This window comes from Sceloporus occidentalis, unplaced genomic scaffold, assembly GCF_023333645.1.
Source record: "Sceloporus occidentalis isolate IW3139 unplaced genomic scaffold, rSceOcc1.0.p SCAF_2, whole genome shotgun sequence".
In the NCBI taxonomy this organism is placed as follows: Eukaryota; Metazoa; Chordata; class Lepidosauria; order Squamata; family Phrynosomatidae; genus Sceloporus; species Sceloporus occidentalis.
In genome coordinates this window covers 211,197,080-211,220,931 of record NW_028316982.1, presented here as the reverse complement: position 1 = coordinate 211,220,931, position 23,852 = coordinate 211,197,080, and the positions used below count along the sequence as shown (strand labels likewise).

General features: G+C 38.2%; 1 protein-coding gene and 1 long non-coding RNA gene across 4 annotated transcripts in view; both read left to right on the top strand.

Moving 5' to 3' along the window:
- The first annotated feature begins 885 nt into the window (after positions 1 to 885).
- Positions 886 to 23,852, top strand: part of LOC149319662 (uncharacterized) — a 107,189-nt gene continuing 84,222 nt past the window's right edge. For all 3 annotated transcript variants that reach the window (XR_016279886.1, XR_016279885.1, XR_016279887.1), the window contains exons 1-2: positions 886 to 956; positions 18,816 to 18,900. This is a non-coding gene — a long non-coding RNA (uncharacterized LOC149319662). The remainder of the gene's footprint in view (positions 957 to 18,815; positions 18,901 to 23,852) is intronic.
- Positions 19,579 to 22,327, top strand: LOC149319663 (uncharacterized). The gene is made up of 2 exons (XM_089513236.1): positions 19,579 to 19,627; positions 20,979 to 22,327. The coding sequence occupies exons 1-2, from the start codon at positions 19,579 to 19,581 to the stop codon at positions 22,325 to 22,327; spliced, it is 1,398 nt and encodes a 465-aa protein (XP_089369362.1).

Here is a 23,852-nt window from a genome sequence, read left to right as displayed (position 1 = left end):
CCGCATCTAGCGGCAAAGCGGCCTGCCTGCCGAGCCAGGCGGCCGCTTTTTTTCATAACTGGCCTGTATGATTTTGTCTTTAATTCTCTCCCTCGTGAAGTAGACCACTATGTCCCATGGCAGGTTACTGTTTCTGGCGGCGGGCAAGCTGATACGGAACATTTTATCAACGTCCATGTCTAGATAGTCTTTGGAACAGTCTATTAACTTGGCTAGTGCTGGTACAATCTCCTCATATAAGTTTTCGTTTTGACTTTCTCTTACACCTCTTATCTTGATACATTTCTGCCTATCTTTGATTTCTTTCGTTCTCATAATACTTCTTTCCTGTTGAAATGTTTGCATTAGGCCTTTAGTTGCGTTATCTATCTTCCCCGTTTTTATTTCTAATTGTTTAATTTTGCTGTCCAATACCTTAACATCTTTTGTCACTCCTTTAATAGTGTCCTTCAATTCATCAATCTCCATTTTGAAATCACGCCTTAATTCATCTCTTGAGTCTTTAATTTCTTGCCTTATATTTTTTTCTATTTGCTGAATTGCTTCCAGAATTTTACTGTCTGAACTTTTCGGTTCAAGTGAGGTTCTACGACCCTGCACCTGAATTTGTTTAGGTTCTAATTGTTGAAGCTTTCTCTCCATATCCCTAGTTCTAACCCCTATTCTTTCCATTTTTCTGTTCTTTATTTAAATTTTAAACTCTTTATTACCTCAGGAACTGCGCCTTTTAACTGCCTGGAGGAAATATAATCTCAATTATGTATTCTGTTCTATCTCCACTGGGTGGCAGCAGAGTTCAGTCTCTCCAACCCAATAAGCCCCTCCTTGATATCACTGAAAGGCTCTTTGTTGACTAACCCTCACTTCCTTCTGCTGACTCACTTCCTTTCTTCTCCACCCTCAGCCATTCCACGTGGAGCTTGACCTTGAAAACGCCGAGTCTCCCCTTTCCTCAGGTTAGTATGCACTCTCCTACCCTTTGTCCTTCAACAATCATTGTTAAAAGTTGAACTTGTCACTTCACCACCATACCCACACGTTTTGCATTTCTAGGGCTATTCATATGGTCTAAGTATAAAAGTCCTTTCTGGGCATCACTTTACTCCATGTATCTAAGGAAGTAGATCAAGTCTACAGACGTTTATGCTATAGCTTCTTTCACATAGTCTCAAAGTTGATGCAATATCCCTTTGCATACTGACATTCCATACCAACATGGTTATGCCTCTGAGATAAAGCAAATATAACTTGTAATCATAACAATAATGATGATTTATATATATGCAGAAATTGCCTTAAATGGAAAGCCTGGTTCTAGCTATTTGTTAAGAGAAGCACAATTATCTCAGTATGAAGAATACATTTTTGAATAATATAACACTTTCTGTGTGAAATCTTTCTGTATTTCTTATCTGTAATAGAAATATATTAAGATTATAATGAATATAAATATGTAATTATTTACTGAAAGCATTAGTTGTTTAAATGCATAACACACACACACACACATCTATTAAAATGCTTACATCTATTAAAATAAACTTGTAGGCTTGAGGTTGAAATTATTTTGTATATATTATGTCAAAGCATACATATTTACTGTGCAAACTCCACTCACTTATTAATGCCAACCTTCATAAGAACCCCCCTTTCAGTGGGGAGTATATTACATTCACTATTCTGTTGATATTTGAACATGCTGTTCACAAAGAAGGGGAGGAAAGGGCTCAGATTTTGAGTATTTCTGATGGAATACTTCATAAATGAAGCACATTCTCCCTAAGGGTATTATAGTACTATTCAATTTAATTAAAATGATTAAATTAAAGCAAATGGTGGTCTAACCCAAGGGAAGAATATATTTAATTTATGAAACAGGCCACCATTCACATTTCTATAGTGCATGCATAGCACATTATTTCTTAAACAGAATGTTCCAGTTTCTATAACAACTCATTTGCTATGCCAAATTCAAACTGAGTTTGAGTATCTGAGGTATTTCCATTATATTTTTCAGAGTCTTATTTCAAATATACTCAGCCAATTAACAGAACTAGCAGGGAAAAAATGATGAGAACCACTTTTAAAAACCTTACTTCTAAAGCATTGCTGTTGCTACTCATATTTAAATGCATACATATGGAAGTGGCTTGACTATAAAACCTTCCTGCAAGTCCAAATGTGTTTTGGAATACAGGGAGTTTGAAAAAAGAGGTGGCTTTTACAGATCTTTATTTGGTAGCAAAAGATTAAAGGACTCAGTTGAGATGCACAGGTATTAAAATAATGTATGAAGTGTATGAAGAATTCGTAGGCATCATAGGACTTTGCCACCCTACTGATCACATATTCAGTGGCAGAATTTGGGGGGGAAATCCTTTTTGGGCTACATTTTCTGGAGTCCTCCACTGAGTCCCAAGAGTAGCTTTTCTATTTTCTGTTCACACAGGGAACCTGCTGTCAATGCACATGCTGCCCATAGACACATTGGCTGTAGGTTTGCTACACATAGTACAGGGATATATGTGCATACTCACATATATACACACAGCTTCTCCATGAAAGGGGAAAATCCTGATGAGCACTGATATGCAGGTAGGCTTCCTTTTCACATGGGTCAGATGTCTGGAAGTCAGAACTCATCTGCTCATCTTTAACTCATGTGAAGCGTTCACTCTTTAGGGAAATATGTTTAGAATACTCAGGTGGAGCTCTAGCACTGTAAACTCCAGGAGTCTATATGATGTTGCCATGGCAGTTAATGTCTATAGGTGGTTAGTATAAAAAGCCCCTAAAAGAGTATAAACCAATATTAAAAAGACCTAGGACTTTATCACAAGGAGGAAAATCAGAGGTTTAAACTGTTATTATCCCAGGAAAGTCACATGATCGCTGTGAAGATTTTCACACACATCGCGATTAGAGAGGACATATCCTGGGAATAACCATGGAGTAACCAGCAACAAATCATTCATGGAATTTCTTTATGAATGGGTTGTTGCTGGTTATTTCTGGGATAAGTCCTCTTTAATTGTGACGTTGTGTGAAAATTTTCACTTTGTGTGAAATCGAACGACTTTCCCAGGATAATGACAGCTTAAATCCCCAATTTTCCCTGTGTGATAAAGTCTCTAGCTGGTACTTCACACAATCAAACTATATACAGTCCAAGATTGAGAAGGTATTACGTTTTATTTCTTCGGTATAGTAGTGAGTGACAAAATGTTCCCTGTTTGATTAAACTATGTCATAAACTGTAGATTCTTTACAGAGTAGTAACTCTTGTTGTAAATGGAACAATGTCTTGCAACCTAATCCTTTTTTGCCTCTATTTACACTTTGACAGGTTTTTTTTTTTCTTGTTGTAAAAACCATATCTGGTTTACTAAGTTTTGAATAAAATTAACCTGGTCATTTTTCTCTTTCTTATCATCCATTTATGTATGACAAAAGTAGCAGTGATGTTAGTGCAATCAATGCAGAAAGAATGAAAGAAATGCCTAATATTGGCAGGATACAGACCGCCCCTTTGGAGTGGCCTGCAACCACCCCTTTCCCTGACGGTTCCGGGCCTCAGATGCCACAGCGGCAGCCCCGGAGGCCCCGATCCGCCACTTTTCCAGGCCTCAGGAAAGTGGCAAAATGCCACTTCCCCATGGCCTGGAAAGGGGTGTCCTTGGGGTTTCATGCCCCAAGGACTCCCTGACAGCGGCGGGGAAAGGGAGCCCATTTCTTTCTGTATCGCTGGCGTGGCTGTTTAAAGGCCACACCAGTGATACATGTGGCCAAAGGAGCTCCAAAATGGAGCTCTTTTCGGCGCCACTGAAAGGGCGCCATGAGGTAATGGCCTCGCCTGCCATTACATCAAAATGGTGGCACCCATGTAGGAAGGGCATGCCATTTTGACATCCTGGTGATGTACTAGGGTTGTGGGGCATCTGTAAAGGATGCCCCAAGGCAACCCTAGTACGTCAGCAGGACGTACTTAAAGGCCCATTTAAATCGGGCCATTGTTTAGAATAAAGGTGTTTCCATGCTAGTTCCTTCTCTTGAGAACTGTCCATTCTTGTTCACTCTCTTTTCTGGAAAATGTAGATGTTACGATTATCAGTTGTTTGCAAGCTAGTCTTTTTTTAATGGAGTCATTCAATTTTTTTTTAAAAGTGCCTGTGGCATTGGATAGGTTTGATGTGGCTATAAAGGGTTTCAAGGATCCCTCTATTCAAAAATCATCCTGTTTATATGGAAATATCATCCTTTCTTGCTATGAGGTAGAAAATAAAAGTAATGTAAGGAAATCAGCAATTAAAATAATCCTCATTTTCTTTGATTTTCTTTGCCAGAACAGATCATTTAATTAAAAAAGAAACCTTATGGTTTATCACATTGTGTTACAGACTTTCTAAAGTCACCCAAGCTTCAAGGTGACTAGAACTTGCAGGTATTGTACAAGACCCGTAAGAGAGATACACTTTTTAATCAATATTGATATGACATGGTAGCCTCTGCTGAATTCCATTTTCATCGTCATCCTGGAACTCTTTGGCTGTCCATACCAGAATATAGCTCCCATGTGCCATATTTATCTCTTCTAGAATGGAAAGAATATTTTAAAATAATTGAAATTGTTGAAAAATACATTTTTCAAATGTTAAAAAAATCCTACTTAGAAGACTCCTGGACTGGAAAGGATCTCTACAGTTTGTGATATATTTTGCACAAAATTAGCACATGGTTGCTTTGTGAAAAACCCAGCATTTTTGTGCAGAAAGCATAGACTTTGTGCAGAAAATCCTGCAATTGGGGATTTATTCTGCACAAAATTTGTACAGTGTTGATTTTCTGCATAGGAAACAGTATTTTCTGCACAGATTTCTTGGAAAATTTCTTCTTTCTGTGTAAAACAACTACGTATCATTTTTATGCAGAACTAGGAGATTGTCACACCAGCAAATCAACAAATTTTCTTGCCTCAGCTTGAGTTGAGCACAGGCTGGAATTTGTGAAAATTTTGTTAAGATTATGTGTTATTGCATACCTCCATACTCAGTTTGGAGGCATCACATCAGCCATCCTAATCCCGATCCATCCTTCTCCCATCCTTTGTAATGAACCGTTAACTTCTGTCCTTTGCAAAGGACAGGAGAAAGATGGATCGGGTTCAAGATGGTTAATTTTCAGATGTAATGGCTCCGAATTGAGTATGGAGGTGTGCGATAACCTCTGATTTAGCAGATTTTTCAAAAATTTCAGCCTGCACTCAACTCAAGCTGAGGCAAGACAATTTGTCGGTGTAATAATCTCGTTAAGTCTCAAATTACAAATAGCTTTTCAAAACTTTGTAGTTTTGAATGACTTTCTCACAGCTGGGGATGGGAACTGGTAAAATTACTCATTGCTTCCATTATGTTAAAATTTAGTGAAGAAATGCATCCCTAATCTGCACACTGGAAAAGGTATGTAGAACCTATGTAAGTGTGTTATTGAAGCTACCATCTCAATGGGACTTGCCAAGTGAAGTCCAATTAATTTCAGTGGATTTACATTGAAAATTATGTGCACTGGATTCAGCCATAGGACAAGTGAAAGCCATGGAAACTGAGAGGAAAAATGAATGTAAAGACATGTAGATAAGCAACAAATTTCTGCCAGTAGGTAAGCATTTTAGAAGTATTTCTAATGATGTAGCAACTACTTTAACAGTATTCCATTATTTTTTAACATTCTTTTGAAATTATCTTTTTCTTTCTTTCTTTCTTTTAAAATTACTAATATTTAGAAAACAACATTCTGGTACACATTCTGGTATAAATGTTCCCATAATTTTCAAGCTAGAAGGGGGGGGGGGGGGAGAACGAAACCACTGTTGTCAGCAACTAAGGCTGTGAAAGGGATTTCTTTGTTGTTATTGTTTGTGAATTTATTTTCTATCCATAAAGTGTAATAATTCTTGCAGCTCTTTCTCCAGTAATCTATAAAGAAAAGAAAAAAGAAATACAAGAAACACACTCAGGAGATTTTGAAACAACAATAATATTAATGATCCCTGGTACTGACACTATATCTCCATGGGTCTCACCTACCACCCCAATGAAGCACCTAATTAAAATGCAGTTAACTTTCATAATGAGAATGAATATTACCTTGTATGATGGCTAACAGATCTAAGCTATGTGTACAAAGAAAGACAACGCTGACTGCAAATAGCCTTCGAAATTTTATAACTTTATTTCCTTACCTCCTATTTGAAATTATTTATTTATAACCTCTCATTCAGCCAAGGTCTCAAGGCAATGAACAAAAGATTAAAAATAGATTAAAAAAATGAAAGCAGGTTCAAAAATAATTAGTAAAACAATTGTAAAGACATACTGAAACTGTTCTGAAATGCAAACCTTGTTTTAAGGAGAAAGGGGCATATAGAACAATGCTGTCATGGCTATAGAACAATGTTGTCATGGCTACTACTGGTATATTAGCAAGGATGGAGCCAGACTGATTTCACTTGGGAAGGAGTTACACAACAAAAAGTGCAACTGTGAAGAAAGCCCATTCCATGTATTCACCGACCTAGCCTCTTAGGTAATTAATTCTCATATAAGTGGAGTTGGTCTACCATTTGGCCTTTCCCCAAGCCATTTAGAGCACTGTAATCTTGCCTTGAGTTGGGAAATAAATCAGAAACTAATGGTGATATATAGTTTCTAAAAAGCAGACAGAAAAGAAATACAAACATTCCATTTAAGAAAATGAGTAAACTGCTGACTGTAAAATTTGTTATTATGAATATTATAAATATAAATGCCAGTATGGGATATATATCTCTTGGTCACTATATCATTGATGGAGGAATGGAATAGAATAGAATAGAATATAATAGAATAGAATAGAATAGAATAGAAGTTTATTGTTAAAAGCTAAAAGCCGTCACAATATAAAGTAGATCCAAACAGTAAATACAAAAACAGTATTAAAAAAACCCCAAGACACAAAAACCACAAATAAAACAACATGGTAAAATTAATAAGAGAGACCCATCAACAAAAAAACAATAATACATCATAAATGATAAAATAATAAAAACATAAAACTAGAATGGTTCTAGCTGTCATTCCAATCAAAGAAACTGATTCTAATCTTGCTAGCAGCTAAACCAAATTTTGCTACCATAGAAGTTACAAATACATTGTTGCCGGCCAAATGGACACAAATCTGCTGAGAGCAAGAACTATTGGAGGGAGGAATAGGAATACTGAATTCTTCTTTTGATGGATGGATCAGTATAAGATTCAGGGTCATCCACAAAGTGCTTTTTGATGCTTCCTCCTATCATGGTGGGTTTATCACCAATTAAGGGCTCATCTTTGTCACTACGTCAGATTCTAGTGGCAGAAGTCTCAGCCCAATACACCAGAAGCTGAGTTAAGTTTTAAACCATTTTATGGAAAACACATGGTTGTATGTGTGTATGTGTCTTCAAGTCACCGGATGACTTATGGTGATGGCATTAAGTTCATAGGGTTTTCTTAGGCAAAAGATACTCAGAGATGATTTTGCTAGTTCCTTCTTTTGAAATATTACCTGATATTCACTGATGATCTCCCATCCAAGTATTTTGAGCATAATTTTGCTTGCATGGGAGAGCTTTCTGCTTTCTGAGCTTTAGCTATATCCAAATAATGCTCTATGATCTGATTGTTTCCATTAATGAAGATAACAATAGGGATGGGAAAATATTCAAAAATATTTCTTAAACAGAGATTAATGCTCTTCAAGTCTTAAGAAACCTTGACAAGAAGAATTTTGGACTGGTAAGAATTTTTACAGTTCAGAACTTGTTCTGTACAAAATTTGCATGTAGCTAACTTGCATTAAAAATCACCTTTTCTGCTCAGGAAAGAGCTTTTTCTATACAGAAAATAATATGCATAACATCAAAAACAGTGGTTTGTGTGCAGAAAATTGTGTTTTCTGTGCAAAACCATCATGTGTAAATTTTGCACAGAATTAGTCGGAATAAGGCTTTCTTGAAGCAAAAGGAAAATTGCTAAAATTACTCATTGCTTCCTTTGTGAAGAAAATTTGTGAAGAATTACATCCCTAGATCACACAAGCAGAAGCCCATCCAAGAGGACTTCGTGCTGCTTATCAGTGACCAATGTGTTTCTACTCTAGTCTTTGGTTTTGAAGGCATCAGCTTTCTAGACTTCACCTTCAAAGCTTCTGCTCTAGTGAATGAGCAGGAAATGCCAGCTTATGAGTATGCCTTTGTGTCAGTTGATTTTTAGGATAATACTTTGCTGATCATGTTTGATTCATGAACATGTCCCTATAGAAAACAAAACAAAACAAAAAAATCTCAAGCACAGAGGGACAGCTCAGCATGCACATTCACAAATGTAATGGATCATTATTAAAACAAATGAACAATAGTATGGATCAAGTGTGCAACATGAAAGGTGTCTTATTTATTATACCCCATACCTAGAACTCTCTTTCTTTCCTAGATATTTAATAGATATTTGCAGCTTTTCTTTGTAACCATGAACATAAAATGTTTGAATTGTGAATATTCTAAATTGAATACTTAGATTTTGATGACTTTACAGAAACAGAGCTATGGCAATCTGCTATGTAAGAAGAAACTAAACATTTAAGATCAGTTTGTTATAGCGAAATATCATAGATAGAAAACATAACTGTAGAGAGATGTAAGAAATCTTTTCATTTCAAAGACACTAAAATGACATGATATTATACCACAGTTATTCGTACACTTTTATCTTATTATTTTAAGAGTGATTTATTAAATGAAATTGGCAAATTACAATATCATTTGAGTCTAAAATTGAATAGGTAGGTGACAGAGGATGACCATTACAGTCTCAACTTGTGATATTATTGTGTTCTCTTCAATCGTTAGAAGGGGGAAATGCAGTAATTTTCTATACAAATGGACTTTTAAGATAATGACCCACCAAAGAATATGCAAGTGACAAAGTAAATTAGGTGGATACAAGTGGCTGTTTAAAAGAAGGCTTCACTGCAGGTTGTTTTGGTTTGTTTTGTTCTCCAGAAAAATAATTTTAAATCAGGGTTCAGGTAATATTTGCAGAATAATTGAAGCTACACAAATAATTTACTTGTAATTATCCTTATTAAAGTCAAATGAACCCTTCTAGAATAACTATTGTGAAGACAGATGATACTATTATAAATTTATCCTACTCTTATATACTAATTGTATGTTAAATACACAACATAGGGGCTCGACAGATTGCCCAGAAGAGACAGCGGGACGCTGCTCCTTTCCTAGCAGAATCAGGGCTACAGCAACCTCATGTATGTGGAGTAGCACACGGTATCATGGTGCCCTGGGGGTGGAGTCAGGGTGTGTATCATCTGGACGTTACATCCTGACTCCGCCCCCAGGCTGGTCTTTCAGGGCCATAATGTTCTTTGTTGTTGCACTGTGCCTTCAAATGATTTCCCACATATGGCGACCCTAATGCGATGCTAAAAGAACAAGAATTCCCACTAGCACTGTCGAGATAAATCACATTGTCACATCGAATGGTGTTCAAAGTGGTTAGTCAAGAGATTGCACAACTGGTTTCAACTGTTTGCACATCAGTTTGTGCAACTGCTGTACAATGACTTCTGCAGCCTCTTAAATGGCATATTGTGCAACCTTTAGTAAAATTCCTTGTACAACTTCTTTGTATAAATGCTTACACAATTAAAAGAAACTGTTTTGGAAGCTATTCTATACAAACTCATAAATGACTTCAGTTTCAAGAAACTGTTTTGGAAGCTACTCTATACAAACTCATAAATGACTTCAGTTTCAATTTCTTTATTCAGTCCTTCTGCCTTTGTTTCTGTCTTATATAAACCACATGTTCCTTTTCAAAGGGTATTTTTCAGTGCTGTTTTAAGCATGCTCTCATGCTCCCTTTATTAAAGAAACATTCCCCAGAGCTATCATTTTGTGCTAATTATCATCCTGTGTCTCTCCTTCCATTTCTCTCTAATGTTTTGGAGAGGGTGGCCCTTTCCCAATTGATGGCTTATTTGAACACATGATTCCCTTTTTGATCCATTTCAGTCAGAGTTTCGGAGAGGTCATTCCACAGACGCAGCTCTGACTCATATAGTAAATGATATCTTAGTGGCAAAGGCTCAGCTTCAAACACTGGTGTTGATCGTATTGGATCTCTCTGTAAGATAGACACTTTGGATAATCAGATCTTACTACTACAGTTATCATCACTACGAATAACATGGAATGCTCTGTCCTAGTTTAAATCTTTTTTGTTGGATTGTTCCTCTGCTGTTTCATGTTAGGTAGCTATGGGTCAGTACAGACTGCCCCAAAGGGGCAGCCCGCAGCCAGTCCTTTTCACGCTGCATTGGGCCCAGGGCAACCTCACCGGCAGCCCTGCAGCCCCAATATGGCATTTTTCCAGGCCAAAGAGAAAAGGCAAAGTGCCGCTTCTCTTTGGCCTGGAAAAGGGGTGCCTTTGCACCTTTGGTGCCCACTGCACCCCAGTGCTAAAGAGGAGAAAGGGGCGGATCATTCCTGCTGCCGTTCCAGAGCTCCTTGAGGCAACACCACCAGGCCACTGTAAGCTGCCTGGGGCAGCACAGAGATGTCACACAAGCGCCCTTTGGAAGCGGCATGTGCCTGACATCATCAATGTGCACCATGTATGGATGGCGCCACATAAAGATGGCACCATCCATATGTATTAGGGTTCCAGGGCATGCTCTGCAACCCTAATTTCGGCCCATCTGTTTCGAGCCCATGTCATCAACTTTCCCTGTAACTGTAGAGGTCCTCAATAATCAGTTCTGAGTCCTCTTCTCTTTTCATTATATATGCTTCTCCTTGGACGTCTTATTTCAGAGGTGGTTTTCCAATATCATATCTATGCAGATGACATAGGGAGATTTATTGGAGTTTTGATTTAATTGATGATGCTGTTTGGAAGTCCATCACAAACTGCCTATTCAGTGTTTCTCTGTGGATGAGCACTCACCTTCTTAAACTGAATATGGATAAAACAGAAATCCTGTCCCTGACCACTGAGGACCCCCACTTTCATGCTCTCCATGTGTTTAGATAGTTACACACTGGCCCCTGTCTTGGTTCTCAGGAACCTTGGAGTTCTGCTGAATGATTGTTTGTCCCTATGCCCCTTTATTGGGGCAACTACTAAGGCATGTAACTTCCATTTTTTGAACATGTAGGTTTTTGACTGTTGACACTGACCATTTGCTTTTCCAGCCCTTAGTAAGTTTATGTCTGGACTATTGTAAAAGCCTGGCAGGTTTATCTTTTTGCCCTCTTACTCCTCTGCAGAATTAATGCAGTTTGATCTTGCTTTCACTGAGATGGCTCAATGCCATCAGATTCTAAAATTTGTAGTTTTATGGGATATTTAGTCTTCTCTCTCAAACCCTCTAGTTTCACAGCAAATTACAAATCCCAGGAATCCATAGGATGAAACAATGGTAGTTGAAGTAGTGTTCAACTGCACTATTATAGTGCAGATTAGGCCTTGGTCTACTTCCTCAGAAATGATGCCTAGAAAGGGAACAGGTGCCGAGAAAGGACCTTTACAGTTGGACTGTATGAAATCTTGCCCAGAAAGGACCTTTATAATCAGACTGTATGAATAGCCATAGAAATGCAAAATGTACAGATATGGTGATCAGATAACAAGTTCAATTTTATCTATGGTCATTGAGGGTCAATAACAGAAGGAAAAATGTTGTCTAAGGCCAGAGTGGATGACTATATGAATGGTGGAGGGTGTTTTGGAAAGTGGTATATGTAGGCTGGGAACCAGAAAGTGGTTATGATAAACTGGCCAAAAGTGTCCTCATAAGGCTGGGGTGTTCAATGTTATAATATTTATAGTGTGCCAGGAAGCCATTGCTTCTGTTCAACCCACTGTTGGAGTTATTGGATACATTCCAATTCAACTATTTCACTTTTCAGTCTTCATTCTTCTTTGGGACACAGATTTGCTTGATAGGCTATAGTGAATGAGAGCAAAAAATTATTTCAGTATTTTATTTCACCAGAAATAAGCATTTAGTCCACTGTAATTTATTTTATACAGCCCAAAATGATAGATCACCTTCAATAAGTTCATGTGTTTTTATTTATGTATCTACATAGTAAATCACATATTTTATATTTCTATAGGAAAGTTTTCCTCATTCTGGGCAATATAATAATGGAGCAGGATTTCCTTTGATAAAACCATTTACTTATTCTAAATTCTGAAGATTGATTTTCACCAATTTGTCACTCCTTTTCTGTTGAAAATCACCATGTGCCACAGAAATGCAAAGTACAGTACAGATGAAATGAGATAACCTTCCTTTTTGTCCTATTTATTTTCCACTTAATTGGTTTGTAGAGTCATTTCTCTTATGTTCTAATGTAATACAATTGAATTGGCACAGTAAAGGTTTCGAATCCACATTTGTTGACATAAATTAATCCCCTACTTGATATTATGTACTCAGGAATCCAAATTATTATGTTAATCAAATAACATCATATATTATTTTTCCTGAACAATAAAACCTTACCTAAGTAATGATTTTTTTTGGCAGAAACTTATTCTTAATTACAGAAGCTATCATTATAACAACAGAAACAATTACAAGGATGAATGCAGAATGTGCAATTCAGCTCCCAATAGTGCTTCAGTGAATACTGAAGCAAAGGCCATTAATATCATCACAAACAGTGGAAGTTAATAAAACTATAATGCATAATATATTCCTGCCAGCTCCAAGGAGACCAGAAAAACAACAGATTTTTCAACACTAATATTGTATTTTATGCTGTTTACCTTATTGCATAAAATTAGTAAAATAAATCTTTGTTATTTAATTAAAGTTCCACATGATGGATTCTAAATGCTCAACTTACAACTTCATAACCTGTACAGGGTTTATTGTCCTACAGAATATTTATTTTTCTGTCCCTTTCCTTTTTAAGTGGTTTTAACAATCCAACATAAAACTAAACACCTTTCAATCCACTGAAATCAAGGACCATATGTGTGGTCTTCTCTGTTGGTTGTGGCAACTCTGTGGTTCTGCATCTATCTTTATAATGAAGGAAACAATATACTATTTTAATTGTCTGGCATGATTTATTTGTTACACAAAATAAAAACAGCAACAGAAAAACAGTTACATTTCACACAGTTTGTAGAGTATGATAGATATGAAACCCTCTCCCATGATAAGATCAGTGATTTGGAAGTCACAGGTCACTAAATCCCACTTCACACATTTTACTGAATGGGGAGAATGAAGTGTGAGTCACATTAATATTGTTTCTCCATAATGTATGAACTGGCTCTAGTTGAGGGAGCAAAATACAACCCATTCCTTCCAAAAACTGCCACAGAACAGAAATTAATCTGGAAATGTTTGGGTTAATAGGTGAATCATTGTGAATTTCAGTGCAGGAAATTAAAGGTACAGCCTATGTGTAGTTTCAGTTGGTATTGTCCATGTGAGTAGGATGGTGAATCAGCTCAGCTTTTAGTCTGATCTGTCCAAGGTGCTGAAACCTATTTCCCAATTAGTTTCAGCACCTTGGGGATGGAACAGATGGGGAAAATAAAGCCATTTTCAACCACTTTGAAGGTGGGTCAATTAAATGACACATGCTGCCAAAGTTGGGAGAAACTGCTTTGGGCTTCATCACATGAACATCTTTGCAGCTCCATATAACCTGACACAAGTGTGGGCCTGCAGCAAAGCATCACACATGTGACTGTGTGGCCATTCAGAACAGCCATCCAATGAGATGGCATCTGGGCAAATTTGGGAAGTACTTGGGAGTCACCGCCAATGTGTTTGTGTGACAGTGTGCATATAAGATGGGGAGGCAACAAAAAAGATAACAAGCAGCATGGCTTGATCTTCAAGTTGTGGTTGAGCCATGCATGTTTGGCCCGCCTTGGGAAAAAGCAGGATAGAATAACTTTTTCCAGCCTGTCTGTTTCAGGCCTTGGAGAACTTAAAATTTACACTAAAATCCACTGAGACCTACCATTCCACTGTTATAATAGCCACCACCCACCACTGCAACCTAAGAAAATCTAAGAAGAACTAAATGAAGCATCCCCATCCAGTTATCATTTTCTAATATTGCTCAAATTCTTTCTTCCTCAGAACATTAGCAATGTGCACATCTCAGAGGGGAAACTAATAGCAAGTGAAATTATGCTTGACCTTTCCTCTTTATATCACTTTTACTTTGACCTTCTAATCTTACCAATATTGTGTCTAAGTGTCACTGGAAGATGAAGTACAACCAGGACTACCTCTCCTATTCTACCTAGTCAAAGTTTGCACCATAACCTTCCTGGGTGTCTTGGGATTGTATCCTTTTCATCAACAGATTTGAGCTCCAAAGTCTGAATGATAATGTAGAATTTCAATTAAACAAGCCTTCAAGGTCTGGTTGAAGCCATGAAACTGATTTGTGAAAGCATTTTTAACTAACTGTGGAGTCTGCTTTAAGGCAAAGAAACTCTGGAAGTTTTATCACATCTGACTAGCAACCCACTTAAAATCTTGTACACTTCACTTTTTGCATCAATCACAATCAAGCCTGAAAATACAAAGTACAAAAAAAAAAAAAAAAAAAAAAAAAAAAAAGAGAGAGAGAGAGAGAGAGAAAAGACGTAACTTTCTCTGTGGTAGTTCTAGGGCATAGTAGCTACTGTTCTGTCTTTTGACTCTCATTATTTTATCCTTGATATTTTCCTCCGGTGAAATAGAAATGGAGTGTACTTTTTAAAAATAATCTTAGTGAAGATTCTGCATTAGGAGGTGTAGCTATGATATGGGGATCTGTCGTTGTAGCTGTATCTCCTGATGTAACCCGGCTAAAGACACTTTGGAAGCCAAAGAGCACTGTCAGCACATGGATTCTGAGGTGCATCAGCAGGTGAATGAGTTAAGAAGCCTCTCTTTCAGCAGCAAAGCAGTTTCCAACAGGCAGCCACAAGGGTCCTCCATGATGTAGTGTCACAACTGCTTTTCTAAAAATGCCTTGCTACTGAGAGAAAGGTGGATCAGTGCCTCAGAAATTCCCATGCTGGTGGTGCTGCCTGGCTTCTGAGATCAATTCTGATAATATTCTTTATTATCTTGATGCAATGAGTACAAACAACTCAACAATTTACACTGTCCTAAGTCTGGCTTAAGACATCATAATTGGTAAACAGGGTGTTAGACCTTATTTACCTTAATTACATGAGACATTTCATTTCAGATTTTATGTCTATTGCATTATGCTAAAGCTGGTAATAATTTTTTAAAAAGCCACAAAAGGAACAGCTTCTTGCACACACAGTGTGAAGGCACATGCTCACATAAGCCAATGTAAGTACCCATAGTTCAACGGATATAGATATCCCTAGCTGTTAACAAAGACCCAAATCCAATTTCTAGCTGAATGGTAAGTCAGTATTCATATGTGACTCCCACTGAATGTGCCCTAGTGTGGCCTAATTGGATTTTGGCCAGTAGAGGCAATTGCTGCTGATTAATATTTTAACCCGCTTTTGTCTACCTGTTTGTGGTCTCTGAGAACACAGAAAGTACTTTGGGTTAGGAAGGTACCTCATACATTTTTTGAAAGAATAAATAAATTCTGGTCTCATATTAAATGCTGCTTCTGAATATGTTCTGCTTCCTTCTAAATCAGACTCCAAACAATCAGAGGGGTACCCTTCCGTGCCCTTCTCTTCCTATGATTGTTTGACTGAGAATACATATGGGTTTACTCTAATATTATAAACCACAGATATCTTGGATATGTTTAATTTACTCATATGAAAGCAGTTATGGGCTTTGTAATACATTTCTGGTTCTGTTGACTAAAGCAGAACATGTTTCTCTGTGACTATGTGCATAAGCTGAGCCTGTACAAAGGCATACAGTGATATACAGTTGCAATCTGTAGTGGAAAGCTATATGTTGAAGCTAATGTCAACTTAACAACATCACGTCACAAAAATGCAAAATTCGATGTATTTGTGGATTCAAACCATAATGTAGTAGATGAAAATGTGTCAGCTGGCCATGGTAACATATGTCTTAATTGTCAAAGGTAGCATCCTTACCATGGCCACACTCAATAGTTGATCATTTGTATATGTCTTTAAGGGGCTGAGCAGCTGGGCCAGGAAAGCACAGGTGGTCCCTGGGTTGCCATGGAGATGAATGAGTGTTCACAGATACATCCCACACCAATCCAGGACCAGAGTGTGTGCTTTACCTTGCCTCACTGTCACTTTCACTCAACCCTTCCCCTCCCTCTGTTGCTGCATATGATGTGGAAACTGGGTGCTTTCCCACAAAGGTAGAACCAGGCACCCTTTTTCTGTGTCAGATTTGGTGACAGGAAGGAGGGCTTCTGAGTGAAAGCAATGGCCAGCATGGTAAGGAGTGTGGGGGTGGTGGTGTAAACAGTCAGGTTTTGCAGCAGAATTTCTAGGAAACTCCATGCAAATCCATCAGTATTTTACCCCACAGTAAAGGTTGTTTACCCTGGGTTTGTGCCAGATCCTTTGAATCCATGTCTTAGAAAGTATGTTTTAGAAAGTAGCTTCATTAATATTCTTAAAAGTGACTGGCTTGTCCCTCAGACCATTACTGGTCCAAATCAAAATCTGAATGATCAAAGAAAACTAAATCCTTCAGTTGTATTTTAACATGTTAGTTAAAAGCCTAAGACATTATTCCAGAATGCAGAATTTCACATTTCTTTTACCCCTCCCATAAAGCCTCAGATTTTAATTGCACATAGGTTTAATGCTTGTTCTCTCATCCTTTACACTAGCTGAAATGTTTATTCTTTCAGTTTCTTTATCATTTGTTTTCTTATTTCAGCCAATCAAAGACCAGGAATACCTCAATGAACTAAGAACAAAGGCCCAAAACAGATAGGCCAAAAGAAGCTGTTTCTGACTGTGTTAGTGGTGTGGCATTCAGATGATGCAAACCCCCAAAGTGCCATAAGCTGCTCTAAGGCTGTCAAAGGTGGCCTGAAGCCTTGCAAAAAGGAGCCTCCTGCTGGAGGCTTGCTTGGGATCACAGAGGCAGCTTGCTTCAGGAGTGGGCCATGTGGTCACTGTGGCCCTGGCCCAATTGGAGCAAGAGCAGCCAGAGGCCACTCCTTCTGGGCTGTCTGCTTTGGCCCAAAGTTACACCAAATATACCTGTAAGTGATAAAAAGAAAAAAAAGAAAGTCCTTGTAGCAGTTACCACCATGCTACAACTTACTGAGAACAAAAATATAGCGGTAGGCGCCTCTGTTACTTTTGCAGAAGTACATTTTATGTGGGAAGAAATGTTGATCTTCTCATAGCATCCATTATTTATGTTGTTCTCCTTTTCTTGTAGCAGTCACCACCATGGCCTCCATACCAATATTCACCAAGTAGCTAATATTACCAACAGATTTTTTGCAATCATAATGGAGAATGAAAATTTCAAAATTCCCAGCTAAAATTATTGTCTCTAATCCCAGAATTCATAGCCATGTAGTTAACCCAAAATCAACAAATATCTACCATTTCTGAGAATTCTAGATCAGCATGGTATGATTGTGCTGTGTCTCCAGTGACTACATGTCACTACTTAAAATCACCACTGCAAGAGCTCCACACCTTAACTGGAAGCTAAGAAGGCAGTTTAGAAATTCCGGCATTATCCACTCTGACTGAAAGGATTATTGCTCAGGTCAGGTGTTCACTTTTATACCCTTAAAATGGCACATGGAGGAGAGTGGAGCAATGCTTTTTGGTCCACTCTGATCCATTCTTTTCACTCAGCTCTCTAATCCTCCTAATACTGGAGGATAATGCCAGTAGTGGTGAGCCTGGACTGCTTCAAATCATACAGTCATAAGAGTTGGAAGGGGCAACAAGGACCATGTAGTCCAACTTGTTGGCATGCAGGAACACACAGTTAAGCACTCCTGTGAGTTGGGCATCCAACATCTGCGTTAAAATCTCCAAAGAATAGCCCACAACTCTCTGAGGCAGTCTATTCTATTCTTGAAGACCTCTTTCAATAAATAAATTCTTCCTAATGTTTAGGTGAAATTTCTGTTCATGCAATTTGAATCAATTGGTATGTGTTATGGTGTTTATGGAGTAGCAGAAACCAAATTTGTTCCGTCTCCCACATGACTATGGCCTGTTACAGACTGCCAAAATAAAGCTGCTTTGGGTCTCTTTGGAGGTATGCTATTTAAATGATGCATGCACCCTAAGAATCCGGAAGCTGCACCAAAGCTGCACTCCAGTGCTTAGGAATGGAGTGTGGCTTTGGCACGACCTCCGGACTCTTAGGACCCATGCATCATTTAAATAGCATACCTCCAAAGAGACCTGAAGCAGCTTTATTTTGGCAGTCTGTAACAGGCCATTGTTTCACATAATAAAAGATGGCTGTCGTATCTTCTCTCAAATACATCCAGTTCGCTAAGCCAGTCCTCATAGGGCTTTTCCCAGACCTTTTACCTACTTGGTAATCCTTTTCTGGGCACATTCCAGCTATGACATTATCATTCTTAAACTTTTTTGCCCAGAACTGGACACAATACTCCAGCTGAGTGTGATAGCTCAGAACAGCATAGCAGTGTTACCATCTTTTGTAGCCTGGATACAAGATGCAGCCTAGAATGTTGTAATCTCTTTCTCAAAGTTTGGAATTCACATCCCCAATTCTCTTGCCCTCCTTGTCTTCATGAACAGGTCAAATATCCTTGTGCTAATGTTAATAAGCAGTCATCAAGCACTCCCAGGACACTGGTAACATCCTGAAAAACAAAGCAATACGGTGAGAAATAATTTTTTAATTTTATATACTAAATTACCTGGTTTTGTGCCACACACCTGCTGAAAATGACAGAACTCAAGAGTCATGGCAATTAGATCCCTATGGCATAATGGGAATACCAATAAAACTTGGCTTAGGGCACAGCTGTTCATTACAATGTGTAGGACAGAAGAGAAAATGGGACATTAAAAGAACCTGTGACATGTTTTACTGGTGACAGCATATATTACTTTATGTAGAGCATATTGTTTAATGTTTAAGAATTTCTGACACATGACAAGTAAAACCTTGATGCAAAAATGAATCTATGAAATAAATGGGGGCCTAGTTGAGGCTATGCAACACGTGCCAATTTGAGATTTCATTCAAAGTTTTTGGGACTAGCAGTAAAAGGTTATTGATGATTTCATTAAGTTTTGACTGCCTCTGGATATCTGATAAAAAAAATTCACTCCACGTTTGAATCACTGAATTCATTTACATCATTTTTTTCCTTCTCAGTCTTCTTAGCTGGGAAGATGTGTTCATTCGTTGTTAATGCTGCCTGCATTCTTCAAATCATTATGTATTTTCTTGATGCACAATATAGTTCCACCAAGTATATTATGCCAGCCACTGACATACTTTCACATTTCAAGTGCACTTCTATTGTTTTGAGAGCCTGAAAAACAGTCTATAATGAGACCTAAGATTCCAATGACAGTCACTGTCACAGGTGCAAAATTTGGTACCAGCATTTTCAATAAGATATTCCAGGGGAAGATTTATATCACATAAGCTGGATGTCAAGTGGAAATGAGCAGAGTTCTTTTTATTATGTGATCATGGCAATTGTATTTTGGGCTGTAAAGAAGGGTATCTGGTGTTAAACACCCCCTACACACACACACACACACACACACACACACATCTCACATTACTCATCCACCTTAGAAAACCTAAATTTGAGTTGCAATCTGGCTGCCAGAAACAACATTGCTTTATTGCTTATTTCATATACCATGAAATAGAAAGCGTAATGCAAATTAAAACAGAAAAGTGACTGTTTAATAAATAGTATAGCAGCTGCAGGAATATAATGCAGTTGATGAGACATGCGAAGGAAAACAGGCGGGTTACAAACCGCTAGAAAATACGTATGGAATACGTATTAGGGTTAGGAAGGGGGGGTGCTTCCGCACCCCCCCAACCCTAGTACGTATTCCATACGTATAACATGGCGGCGCCCCTTCCACATGGGGGCCGCCATGTTTACGTATCGGACGCTGTGTGTCCGCATGTGTCGCGGCGTCTATGATGTTGCGAGTCCGCCCCGGCGCCTCGCAACGTCATAGAGGCGCCGCTTAAAGAAGCTCCATTTTGGAGCTTCTTTTTTGCTCCGCAAGGGAGCCGCACGGTGTGGCTGCGGCGGCTCCCTTACGGAGCAAACGGCGGCGGCGGCAGACCGCCTCAAAGCAGCAGTCTATAACCCACCACAGTTATTTATCCAAAAACAGCCTAAAATAACTTGAACAATGGATGTTGTTAGGCAACACATCACACAGGAAGTGGCTCCAGCAACATAGGTACTGTGCATGACTTTCTTACAAAAACCGCTTGTTCTCTAACCCTAATTGTGTGTGTTTGTAGGGGGGGGTATTACAGGCCATGAATCATGTGGCTGTTGGATGGCAGTTTCCAGCATTCCTTACCCTGAGGCTGGTGGGAGTAGGAGGTCCACATGTTTCTCATCCCTGGCATAGAAAGGTATCAGATGTACTATGTCTCAGTCTGGATTAAGGCAAATTAAAGGATTAACACACACACACACATGCACACACCAGAAAACCCCTTATAATTTTGCCTTAGGGATGCTATGTCAGAAACAATTTGAAGGCATACAACAGAACTACCGGAAAGGGAACAGCAATTATTGTGTGTAGATAATTCAATAATTATAACAGAGACGAGGTGTTATAGACAATGTATTAAAGATACACGTCACTTTATACAAAATGTAGAGAATACAGAGGTCAGTCCTTGTGGGTGTCTGGTTACCTTGGACGTGAACTCCTTATATACTTCCATTCCCCATACAGAGGCCAGAAACACAATAGAACAATTTTTACACTCCAATAAGGTGAATAAACCTCCAATACATTTTTTATTGGATATTTTGGATGTCATCCTTGAAAAGAACTATTTCAGGTTCAACACACAATTTTATCTTCAAATTAAAGGGGTAGCGATGGGTAGCCCAGCAGCTCCAAGTATTGCCAATTTGTTTATGGCTAATTTGGAATTGACACATATTACTAATTCTGAGAGTAATCCTTTTTATAAATATTTTCAATATTATGGAAGGTATATTGATGATATTTTCATTGTCTTTTCAGATAGATCAAAGGTTGAGTCTTTTTTCATTTGGATTAATTCTGTGAGTCAACACATCAAATTTTCTTGTCAGTTTGATATCCAATGCATTTCTTTCTTAGACGTAGAGGTCTACATTCATAATCATAAGATCGGAGTCCGTAATTTTCACAAGATAACGGACCGCAATTCCATGCTACATTTTACTAGTTGCCACCCTTACCAATTGAAGAAAAATTTACCATATTCCCAATTCCTAAGATTAAAAAGGAATTCTTCCACCAACATCCATTATGAGATGGCAGCTGATCAATATCAATCAGAGTTACGGGATAGAGCTTTTCCCTCTTATATTGTACAAGATGCCAGAAATAGAGCTACCCAAAAGGACCGTTCTACATTATTTCTTTCCTCGAATAGGAACACAGAGAATAGGATTATAGGCTCTTTCACTTTCAATCATGCCGCTCATCGTATTAAACATATCATACGAAGACATTGGCACATAGTACAGAATATTCCAGGCTGCTTACAGGCACCCATCATAGCTTTTAGGAGAACTAGAAATCTCAAAGACTCTTTAGTTCACACAGATTTTCAAGTACGTACTCAAGAGACATCCCAGGTTAGAGGACACTACAAATGTGGTCATTGTAGTTGTTGTAAACTATCTTTAAATATCAAATCTTTTACCCATCCAATAACAAAGGAATGTTTTGAGTTGAAATCATTCACTAACTGCAACTCCCTAAATGTTATCTATGTGATCATATGCCCATGTCAGAAAATGTATGTAGGTCAAACTTCCAGACCATTAAGGATTAGAATTTCTGAACATAAAAGTACTATTCGGAACAAAAGTTTGGACACCACACTGGTGACACATTTTTCACAATTAAACCATTCTCCAGATTCTTTAAAATTCTTTGTAATCGAGCAAGTCAAATTTGGTTTATTTTATAGTGGAAATAGACAAACTAAGCTCTTACAAAGGGAGTCTTTTTGGATTCATAAGTTAATATCCAACACACCTAAGGGATTAAATGAACGTCTAGATTTAAGTTCCTTTTTGTGAGACTTCTGTAATTTAATGATTAGACAATACTACACATAAGGTTAAGAATGTCTAGTTCATGTTAGCACATTACCATGGGTTTGGAGGACAGGATGGCAACTTAAGGTTCATTGTTATTATTGTTATTTTTTGGTTAGAAATGCATGGATAACATGTTATAACAGGAGGTTATATACTACAAATGCAATTGGACGATTATGAATAATATTATGACATAGTACATTCAGCCATATATTCAAGCTTACTTTGTGGGATCTGCAGTATTACTTATCCTAAAGGATATACCTTTAAGGAATTACATGCTCTAGATAATCACCTGTAGCCTATTATAGAGGTAAAGTATATTACAACATACACTCTCTGGAAATTTTCACTGAGCAATTGCTTTATCAGTCAAGCCATACTGTTTGGAGACGTGGGTAAGCTATTATAATGTTATCTTGAGATTGTATTCCATTATGCATATTATTATCCCTGTTAATTGCTGCATTAATTTTTGTCAACCTTGTATGTTTAGAAATATGACATAATGTCCAGTCCTAATCCGACATAAAATACTCCGAATTGCTGAGGAAGACCATCTAAGGGTCGAAACGGCCCTAAAACACTCCGGAGGTAGCCGTCCTCAAGCCTTATTTTCAAGCCTTATTGCTGCAAGTACCAATTTTTTGCCCTATTGCTGCAAGTACCTATGAGGATTTGTGCATTTTGACGTATGGGACTGAATTGTTGCCTTGCTACCAGGGAAGACTACATGTCATATTCTCATGCCTCATTGCTGCAAGTACCCATGAATATCTGCACATTTTGACTGATGGGACTGAGTTGCTACAGCTTCATTATATGGTCTTGGACCTTCTGAGACGATTGCAAGGACACAGTACTATGTCATAGATGGATATACAATTGTTCTAATGTTTGGTATGACAATTTAGTACTGTTAATACAGATGTATATTGTTTAATATATGAGACATGTCTCTGTTATAATTATTGAATTATCTACACACAATAATTGCTGTTCCCTTTCCGGTAGGACTACTTTAGTGTAAGCTTGCTGTTCTTTGTTTGTGGGCATACAACAGAACAACAAGTTGTCTCTTTTTCTTAGACATGCTGATTTCATACATTATGTGAACACAGTGAGCTAAACTAGATTCTGATCAAAACACTGAAACTATAGAAACCATTACAGAAACTATGACTTTGCGCAGGCCTGGCCACATACTATGGTTGCCTGGGGATGGAGCGTCCACACACTCCGCGACCCTATTACGTGGTGGCAGCATCTACATGGGGCCTGCCATGATGCTGGCGCAGCTGCTGAGTGCCAAAACGTGGTGTACAGGAAGTGGTGTCATGACGGCACCACTTCCTGGTTGCGGCTCTGCAACAAAGGAGCTGCTCTAGACATCTCCTTTTTGTTGCACCACCGCAAGCTTCGTTCCCGTGCAGCAAACAGATAGCTGCGGCAATGAAGCCATGGGAAAAAGGGCCAGGCAGCCCCTTTCTCCCATGGCTGCACC